Source organism: Myripristis murdjan, chromosome 11 (genome assembly GCF_902150065.1).
Source record: "Myripristis murdjan chromosome 11, fMyrMur1.1, whole genome shotgun sequence".
NCBI lineage: Eukaryota > Metazoa > Chordata > Actinopteri > Holocentriformes > Holocentridae > Myripristis > Myripristis murdjan.
Genome location: NC_043990.1, coordinates 13,278,894 through 13,289,181, shown reverse-complemented (window position 1 = coordinate 13,289,181; position 10,288 = coordinate 13,278,894). Strand labels below are relative to the sequence as shown.

Below are 10,288 nucleotides of genomic sequence, written 5' to 3'. Positions count from 1 at the left end.
GGTCTAACAAGATGTATGCAGAAAACAAAAATCCCCCGCCTCACCCCAAAATAAAAGGAAATAAAAAAACTGGGCACTTTATTATTTTTAGCAGTCAAAATTTTAGTTTGACACATCATACACAATCTCATACAGCACCTGCCTTGACTGGCAGCCAATCAGTCTATTCCTTCATAATTACTACGTTGGCAAAAAAAACAAAAACCAAACGTGATTCTGTTTTTTTTTTTTTAAGGCCGGAGTGTTGTGGAGTGGAATGATTGCTGGCAGAATCTGAGGCTTAGTCGTCGTGTTTTAGCTTCCTGATCTTGCCCCAATGGCGGTCGATTTCTCGCTGGAGGCGCTCAATCTCTTTTTTGTGATGGTCGATCTCCTCTTCGTGGTGCTTCCTCAGGGCTGCCAGCTGCTCCTTCTCCTTCTGCCTGCAGGGGGGACAGTCAAAACAAGTATTTAACAAAGGCTAGCTGATATTCCTAGATATTAGGGCTGAACACTACATTGTTATCATATCATTATCTATATATGTGTGATATTAATATCTGAAAAGGCAATGATATGGACAATATCAAATTTAGGGTTACAGTTATCCTAAAGCAGTGGTTAGTCTGTTCTGATCAATAAAATACTTTGTGAAGTAACTGCACATCCAGTTGTTATTATTATTCTGCTGTGTTTCGGAGAATGCTCAGTTTTCATTGTTGTTACACTTATAAATATTGTTGAAGCATTGTGTCAGAGCAGAGGTTGCAGCAAGATGCTTGATTTTATTATTTTTTTAAAAATTTATTTTAATGCAGTCTAAGACAGTGATTGGTTTGCTCTGTTTTTTGAAGAATGCTTCATTTTCACTGTTGCTACACCTAAAATTTCAAATAAGTGTGAACCCAGAGCGATATTGTATATAAAACCACTACTGACATATCTGACATAAATATCAAGGTATGAAATTTTGTCCATATTGTGCAGCTCTACTATCTATCTATAGTTTTTTGTGTCCCAACTATAACCAACATTTGCACTTTTTTGGTTGTATGTAGCAAACTATTGAACATGCCTTTGCAGATTGTTTTCATAGTACTTCGTTTTGGTTTGATTTACAGCATAATTTGTCAAAAGATTTAGATTTCATAGGCTACTAATAAAGACTGATATGTTACCCATGTTTAACAATCACAGTTTTCCCATAGATACATCTCATATAATTAATTTGATTATTATTTTGGCTAAATATTAGGCTATATCCATAAAATGATTTGGCTTAATACAATTACACTTGTTTACCATTTGTAAGGATTCTGATTGTAAAACATATTTGACTACTCTTGAAAATTTCATTGCAATTAATTTTTATATTAATTTTATACTGATGTATATTTGCAGATTCTTCTCTAATGAAAAATGTATGTAACATGTAAACTTCATACACTTGACCTGAGTTTAATCAAATAAAGTAGGCCTACGGTGGAAAACCCTCCGGGGGAAAAGTTAACTTGCAGATTTGATCCTGGCACACTCACCTGAAGTATCTCTCCTCCTCTGCTGCCTCTCGCTTCCCAAAAGCTCCTCCTGCCTCCCTCACCGAGCCTCCTCCACCTCCACCTTTCCCTGCTCCCTTCCCCAGCTCCCCAAGCTGCAACAAACAAACACAACAACCTGCTGACATCGCCTGAATCACATCATATATAGGATTTAGTAGGGAAAAATCAGCTTATCATACAACTTTGCAGTTCTTTAGTTTGAACAGGAAGCCTGTACTGTCATTATACAAGGAGCGCTATACCTGATCATTAACAAGACAATTAGAGACAAATAACAAGCACACATCTAGGAAATATGAAACTATAATAAATACTATACAAGAATGGGGGTGTTGCACTTAAAATGCCGTATATTGTATTGGAAATGTTGAATAGTGGCTCAGCAGATGACGGCGTTTCTCTACAGTGTATATCTGTTGCTGAAATTATAATTTGTTTACGAATTAGACACATGCAGTATCAGCCAAGGCATGTAACCATGGCTACATGAGTTTACCACTGGTTTTTATTTTACATCCTTTTACTTGACTCGTTTATCATCCTTTCAGTCATATTTAGCTCCCAGGTCAGCTAACCCTAACCAGCAAGCTAACGTCAGCAAGCTGTCTATGTGGAAAGTTGGCGTTCAAAACGTCACCTGAAACAAATGCAAGCGACTTTACCTGGTCAGATGCCATTCTCATCTGAGTGGCAATGTAGCCCCTGAAGTTGCACCTGGTAAGGAACCTCGCCATTATCCACCAGGTTGTTCAGTGTACCTGGAGCTAAAGGCTAACAGCTAACAGACTCAGTCAGAATACGGAAATTTGACTCAATATGGGCGTAGAGGAAAAACTTCACCTCTGGAGTTTATGCTGCCACCTGCAGGTTATGAGCCGGTATTGCAGCCACTGTCTCAAGCACTGCCTTACATTGATTTTAATAGTGAAATAACATTATTAGCTACACATGGGTGACAAATTAAAGGAGAACCCAACCTATAGCGTTGTGGTAAATGTTTAAGCCATCAGCAGACACCAGAACAGCTCCAATGCTCCTTGGCATAGATTATATATGCCTCTTGTCTCTGAACTCTACTGGAGGGATGGAGCATCATTCTTCCAAAAGATCTTGTACATAGAAAGGGATATTAGAGTAAAGTTGCAGTGCATAAACGTCTTATTACAAAGACAAATGCACTTTTGAGAGTTCAGTGGTGCTGGTCTACAGAGATGTGGAAAAAAGTGACGTGGCTGGATGAGTCATCCCTCACTGTTTTCTACAAGTGGGCGAGTGCATGTTTGGTGTCCTCCAAGAGAACAAGACAGGACTGAACTTGACCCCCACAGTGAGAGGATTCATTGAGGTGGGGAGTTTTTTCATGGTATGGTGTGGCTCACTTGTCCTCTTAGAGGGAAGGTTCACTGAACATCAGTAATAAGTTATTTTGAGTGATCACCTTCATTTCTATCCTTATGTGAGTGGTTACTTCCAGGATGTCAGCACTGCATCCACAGGCCACAAGGGCTTACTGAGTGGTTTGATGAGGATGAAAATGTTGTAAATAAAATTATATGACTTTCACAGCCACTAGATTGCAACCCAGCTCAACACCTATGGGAGATTTTAGATTGATGTGTTATCTCTCTTCACCACCTTCATCAAAACACCAGTTGAGGGAAAATCTTTTGGAAGAATGGAGCTCGATCTCTCCAGTGGAGTTCAGAGACTTGGAGAATCTCCGCCAAGGAGCTCTAAGGCTGTTCTGGTGGCTCATGGTGACCCAACACCTTACTAAGACACTTTATGTTGATTTGTCCTTTAATTTGTGATCCTTCTGTAATTTATCCACAAAGGTTTGGACTTAATAACTTAGTAAAGACCTGCTGACAGGTTAAAGGATCAATAAAAATTTTCTTACAGTATCAGACAGCTGATCTGCGTAAGACTCACAAAGATGAGCTTTAATGAGCACCTTGTCATGCTGTCTTATTTAAATTAAATCAGTTCAGCACTACATTTTGAATGTGTGCCTTGATTGCAGTCTGTCAGTAAACTAAATTTGTTTTGATATGTTAGGCTTTAATGCAGTTCTTTGGAAATGGTGGTGCTTTTTGGCATTTTAAGTGGAGGATCCTGTCAAATACAGGTGATGCTATCAAAAGAAGTTCCGTAAATCATTTACCTGATCATTTACCCCTGTTCAGGCACATGTGGGGCAGGGAGCATGGAAACACCTCGGGCTGGTCTGCAGTGCATCCTGGGCCTGAGTGATTACCTGGACTCTGGCCCACCAGGTATTTGTAAAGGCAGATGTCCACCTCGTGCTCAAAATGTGGCAGTACGTGTCGGGGCAATTTCCGCATTCTGCACTCAATGTTCTTGCAGTAGGCAGAGATCTCATCGTCTTGCTCTTCCCGGGAACCTAATCTCTCCAGGGTTTTACCAATAATGCGCATCAAGTTTGTGGATTCCCAACTGACAGGCTCTTCCAGCATCTTCCTGCGCCGCTTTGTCGGAGGCACAGAGGTGCTTGAATCTCTCTTGGTGGTTTGGCAAGGCTCCTCACTGAAAGGTATTGTTGTAGGCTCAGATCTAGAGATACTGGATGTGGCCATGTGGGCGTAAGGTACTGGCGCCGCCTCAGAGACGCAAGGTTCCTCTACAGGGGTGCTCGACCGGGTCTCACAGTGGGGCGGACTCGATAGCACCTCGATATTAAAGCTGCTGGTGTCGTCTGCCCGGGTATCTAAATCAACAGGTGCCCCCAAATCTTCCTTAAAAAAAGAAACTGAATGAATGAATATAATTCAATAACTTGAAACTGTATACTGAACACTGATTATAGAGGAGGTTTGGTTATCATAAGGTAAAAAGAGGGTGAAAATTGGGCTCTAACTGATCAGCCATAAAAGGACTGGTGTGAATTTAATTGCCCTAATAATGTGAAAAAAAAAAAAAAAAAACAAGTGTATACACAGCAGTTGATCTATTTATCCTCCTGTTATGTTCAAATTTACTAACATCCTTTATGTTTGGGGTCAGTTTGACCCCAGCAGTTTAAACCTCCACAAAATTATTATAATTAAAATTGTTACCAAAGTTTATGTATCAGGTACTTTATGTTTGTTTGTTGACTACCTAGATAGCCCTTTAAAATCTTCAAAACTGAATTTCAATTGTGGAAGATGATGGGAGACGGAACCCAAGCTCAGGTGTGGAAGGCAAGGCATGAATAGAGGTGAGCACACCCCAACCTTACCTGACCCATCACTGGCTACTTGACCATAATTAAGATGCTAAACCCAGATGGCACACCAAGCAAGTAAATAGGCTTCTGGCAAATGAACTGAAAGCAATAAGCCACTACTTGGTATTTCTACTCAACAAATAAAATAGATCAGTTACCATGGGAGCAGGGTTGTGAGTGGTGTCCTTCTTTTTGGTGTGGGGCTCTAAAAACTGCAGGCGGGTCAGGATCCACTGCTGCCTGCCGGTCCTCTGTGCTCCTCCACTCCCAGAGGGAGGAAGTTTCTTGTACCGGGTGTATTGAGTGCGCAGAGACTCCCACCGCTTTTTGAGAAATTTCTCTGAAAGATAAAGCCAAGTGCTGCGCCTGGTCAGCATGTCCAGATCATGTCCATAATACTACATAACAAAGTTGTAACCCAGTTTTACCCTGAAAGTCATGAGACTGTGCTAGAAAACAACCTGATACTGAAAGAAGAAACTTTCTGCATTGGCTGGCAACACAACTCAGAGCAATGAGACTGCAGGGCTCAACACTGAGGTTTCTTTCTACTGGCCAGTCAATGTTTTCACTAATCCATTTTTTCCCTAATAAAATGCAATTATGTTATGAAATTTAAAACCACAGATTGCCCCGACAACTGTCAGGAAAGTGTGTGGGTCAGATGATTAATGATTAATTAATGATTAATCTACCCTTGAGAGTAGATTACAGTTTTTGTAAACTTCACATAATGTAATCTTACACATAATGTAGGCAACTAGGGAAATCTTGAAGCTCTTACAAGGTTTCCAGCTGTAGTAAATAAACTATAGCCACCCAGCAGTTTAATTTTTTTTACTACTATAGTGTCATCAGAGTCCCTTTTGTGTCATGTTGCTTGGAATAAAGATATTGGCATACAGTGTTTTCCCATGATTACGTTCATCCGTGACAGTGGCACAGCCGCCACATAATGAAAAGTTGTTCAGGGTATAAGCTCTTGGCCTAGTGTATGGAGCCTATAGAGCCTATTGTGAGCTCTCAATAAACCTGTATCGCTGTGCGTCAGAGTTGCATGACATTATGTTCCCTGTCACACATACTACATTCAGACAGCCAGTATAGAGAAAGGCCTTGATCGAATGTTTTCCTCAAATGTGACACAGCTCTGTTTTTTTAATCCCATTGTGATCAGAAAAAAAAAAAAAAAACACTGAATGTGATGTTTTCAGTGATTTGATTGATTTGGGTCAATGATTTGATTTATTTGGGTTACTCTCACATGTGGTCCTGTACCAGCATCTGATTCCTGCTGATGTGACGGTGGTGTGAACACTCACATCATATCTATCTATCTATCTATCTATCTATCTATCTATCTATGTATATATATATATATATATATATATACACACACACACACACACACACACACACTACTCACACTACGGTGAAATTTCAGGATGAACCTGTAATTGGTGCTCAAGGGCACATGACAAGTTATTGACACTGACATTTTTTGTTGTGGTATATCCACCACTGTTGTTGGCTTTTGTTTCAAGAAATTGTTTGAGATGAGGATCACCAGTATATGCTTCTACTTAAATGCCCTACTTTCATGATATAATATCACTGTAGCGTGAACTTTTTATATTTTCCATAAATTTCACCGAAAAGCCAAATATCTCTAACTTTTTGTGAGTACTGTATATATATATAAAACTGGTTTCAATCATATCACTATCTAGATATAAACATATGTGGTATTAATATCTCAAAAGGCAAAGATATGGACAACATCAAATTTATGGTTAGGGTCAGCCTAAAACAGTGATGTAATGTAATTTTCACTGTTACACCACTTAAAAATCCCAATAAGTGTGAACCCAGTCATATCGCGATTAAGATATTTGGCATAAATATCGTGGTATGACATTTGCTCATATAGTGCAGCCCTGATGAAGCCAGTATTTAGACATCAATAATCCGACACAAGGGGGGGACTATTAAAAGAAGTTTCCACTATAAAGGCCAAAGTCTTACCTGATATCACAAGTTTATTCTCAATCTGCCGCCACAGGTCCGCTTTGACCACTTTGTTGGTGTACAAACTCTCCCTGATGTCGTACAGAGCCGGCCTCTCCTCCACCATGGTAACCAGGTGCTCCTCGGCCTCCTGAGTCCAGTTGGCCATGTCCTTGCAATTACAGTAATAATAATATTAATATTAATTAAAAAAAAAAAATAGCGCATTATCCAGAGCGCACATGCCCCGCTGGTGGCGCTGCAGGGAAGGTCACTGGGTCACCAAAATTGCCAGGTTTCATCCTCTAGCTGGCATGAATGTTGTCACCAAATATCACGGCGATTGTCCGGATAAATATGGAGATATTCTGCTGTGGCCCCAATCTGCCTCCAGGCACAGACCCGCCGACCGACGCGCCGACAGCCAGACGGACAGACGCGGTGAGATGCAGGCCCCTGTTTCCCAGCAGGGACAAAAATCCTCTGAAATGATAACTGAAACTTCAAAATAAGGTTATGTTTGCGCCCTCTGTACTGTGTCCACTGCCTACTCTGCTCATTTCCGTTTCTCTCCTCATGAGGCGACGGCTTCCGGTCGGCCGACGAGGGCCGACGAGGGCCAATGGTGCAGACGCGCTGCAGACATGCTGGTCGATGGTCGGCCACAGACTCTCAAAGCCAGTCCTGATGGTTTGGATGAATATACAAGAGGCAGTGTTTGTACCCTGTCGAAAACACACTAAACAAGTCCTTTTTTTTTTTTTTTTTTTTTTTTTTTTTTTTTTTTTTTTTACAGATGGTTGTTTTGTACAAATACATTTCACTACACTAGTATCCTATTATATTCTATGGAGTTGTAAACTGTGACTCAAGTATTAGGCTATCATGGTAGGCTACTGTTGCCTCTCAAGATTTGCTTCCTGCCCCTGTTTCTTTGATGTTCAAAGATATAACATTATATCCTAATTATGTCCTGTTTATCCATTATTGATCACATTCATCTACAACAGCATAGTTTTAAAAAGCTGCATGGGCCTGCCTAAGTTGATGTTCCCAGCCGCAGGGTGTAGACTACGCCAGTCTGACGTTCCTATAGGTATTAGTCAAAAGGATGGAACAGCACTCGTCTCTCAAGTGCTGGATGAGACACTCTCGGGCACAAAGAGAAGCCTCGCACACCGAGAGATGGTGGGTGTTTAGTACAGATGAGTCATAACAGAGACTCACGGATGAGGGGTCCTGCCGAGCTGACAATGCTCACTGCGGTGTGGTGCTGAATGAGCTCACCGTCCCTGACACTCCCCTGTCATCATCTGAACCCGCCACAGTTGACGGTCAACAAGCAGCTGGAGGCGTGGCGCTGCTGTAATGACGTGCCCCGTCCACTCAAAACCACCCAAACTGTTTGTGGGCAGTTCAACAATGAGCACGATGAATAGACAGGCAAAATGCAAACGTTCAGCCATGGACACTCTTGATAAATTGTTTGCCCACTGTGTTCTGTACGGAAAGGGCCTTGGCCTGTTAATATGGAGGAAAGACACATAAAAAAGAGGATATAAAAGTATGCACACAATCCCGGTAGTTATGCAATGGAGTTAAAACAATGCAAATAAGCAAACACATGCAGCAGGTCAAAGGCATCTTGTTTATTGTTTGTTTATTGTTTTCAATGTCATCTTGAAACATACTGGGCCCATAAGCCTAAAATCTTCTGCGCACATAGTCATGTCTGTACCATCAAAAACCTCACAGGGTTGCGGTGATTCAAAATGTTTGCAAACTGTTTGGTTTTGCTACCTCCGCTCTCTCTTTTACTTCATTGTCACTGTCCTCCATGTTTTCCACAATAAAAGCCCCAGACACTGCGTAGCTGATTACGAAAGGAACTTAGATTTGTTCCAACTGCAGGTGAAAAAATGTGCGTTTGCGTTTTTTCTTTTCTTTTTTTTCCCCGGCGAGTTCACCCACTGCCAGTCAACAGCCCACAGATATGACACATGAGAAACACAGCACTATAAAAACTGTCTGAGCAGAGGTTAAATAGATAAACAGATAAACAGATAAATAGATGTACTTTACTTCACTTCTAACTTTACTTTTTGTGTTACAGCAGAAAAATAGATTACATAGCCAGACATTTCACTACTGCAAAAATGTCAACTAAACTAATCTTCAAGGGTCTTCAGTGTGTGTGTGTGTGTGTGTGTGCGTGTGTGCGTGTGTGCGTGAGAGAGAGAGAGAGAGAGAGAGAGAGAGAGAGAGAGAGAGAGAGACCCTAGCAGTAGTAGTTGAATTTTAATCCTAATTTTATTTTTAATGTTTTATTTGTTGTTTTTATTTTATTTGTTTTATTTGTGTTTGTTTATTCGTTTCTCTCGAAAGCCATGTGACTTCTGTCACAGAGCCACACGTGGAGCTGTACGTTCTGTCCCCTGGTATAATGTGTGTAAACTGAAACACACACACAGAGAACAAGAGGCAACTAAAACTGAGAGGCTTTGGGAGTTTTTTTTTTTTGGTATATTTTGTATACTATATTATACTTGAATTATGCAGTAATTTTTGAAAATTATAATTACAAAATGTAAGAATATAATAATATACTTGCAAATAAAATCAACTGCTGAGTCTCTGCAGATTTGCTCAGCATATAGTCTGTAGTCTTGAAAACTGCACTCTAATCTTCTTGTCTTGAAGATATTTTAGCTGTCACCTCCCAAGACAGATTTATTTTCACAAAGATCCATGTTGTACTGACTTTACCTTCTTCATAGAAATAAAGGGCAACTGCAACACCGAGGCAGTAACACTTGTTCAACTAATGGTGGCAGTATGCTCTCATTCAGTTGGAGGCCATGTAAAATGTGTTGCACTGAATACAGAATTACAATATGCTGCCCTTAATATGAGCAACTCCTTCTCCCCTTGTAAAGCAGAAAAGCAAGCGTTGCTCCCTCAGTTTGTCTCAAATGAGGACTGAAACTTAATCTCATCCTAAATACTTAATATCTTAGTGCAGACGCCAGAGACCACGCTGAACATTAGGCTGCAATAGAGCCACAGAGGCAGATGATTATGCTGCATTCATCATGCAATTCAAGCAAGTCAGTTATATCCAGGTAAACACAGAATTGTGCAATCTTTCGAAAATTTCATTCATCAGACTAAAATTTTGATGAATGCATCCAAAAGGTGAATGATAACATAGTGATGAGGGGTATATTGTCATGCTTTATGTAACTGCTTATCATTTTAAAATGGATAGAAATCAGATAAATCATTTTTAGCACAGCATTATTGAATCAAAGAGGAAATGAAATAAACAGGAAATCATTTTGGTGTTTTTAGGAGAGTATATGAGCTACTGCAGTGAGCAAAATTGTGAACTTTCAGGGCTGTTTGTGTGTGTGTGCGTGTGCGTGTGTGTGTGTGTGCATGTGTGTATGTGTGGTAAGGGGGCTTTGTGTCGTTGTGTGTGTATGGTCATTTATGGACTTCCGGTCCACAGGAT

General features: G+C 40.5%; 1 protein-coding gene across 4 annotated transcripts; it reads right to left on the bottom strand.

Annotated features, from left to right (window-relative positions):
- Positions 1-61: 61 nt before the first annotated feature.
- Positions 62-7,425, bottom strand: atp5if1a (ATP synthase inhibitory factor subunit 1a). Of its 4 annotated transcripts, none has more exons than XR_003928916.1 (4): positions 6,793-7,416; positions 4,926-5,107; positions 3,703-4,290; positions 1,572-1,630 (listed from the first exon to the last, which is right to left on the bottom strand). XR_003928916.1 is itself a non-coding variant. In XM_030063164.1 (4 exons), the coding sequence occupies exons 1-3, from the start codon at positions 6,941-6,943 to the stop codon at positions 3,707-3,709; spliced, it is 921 nt and encodes a 306-aa protein (XP_029919024.1). In that variant the 5' UTR covers positions 6,944-7,404; the 3' UTR covers positions 1,572-1,630; positions 3,703-3,706. The 4 variants fall into 4 exon arrangements, 3 of the variants coding, with proteins under 3 accessions (XP_029919025.1, XP_029919024.1, XP_029919026.1); XM_030063164.1 differs by having other exon boundaries at positions 3,703-4,294; positions 6,793-7,404; XM_030063165.1 differs by lacking the exons at positions 3,703-4,290; positions 4,926-5,107; positions 6,793-7,416 and adding exons at positions 62-422; positions 2,201-2,382 and having other exon boundaries at positions 1,518-1,630.
- Between the last annotated feature and the right edge of the window lie 2,863 nt (positions 7,426-10,288).

Bases quoted from the DNA above. Each gene is read 5' to 3' on its own strand.
- atp5if1a (XM_030063164.1), bottom strand. From the start codon at position 6,943: ATGGCCAACTGGACTCAGGAGGCCGAGGAGCACCTGGTTACCATGGTG. The intron at 5,108-6,792 runs GTAAGACTTTGG...TTTATCTTTCAG, and splicing joins GAATAAACTTGTGATATCAG to AGAAATTTCTCAAAAAGCGG. The intron at 4,295-4,925 runs GTAACTGATCTA...TCTTTTTTTAAG, and splicing joins CTCACAACCCTGCTCCCATG to GAAGATTTGGGGGCACCTGT.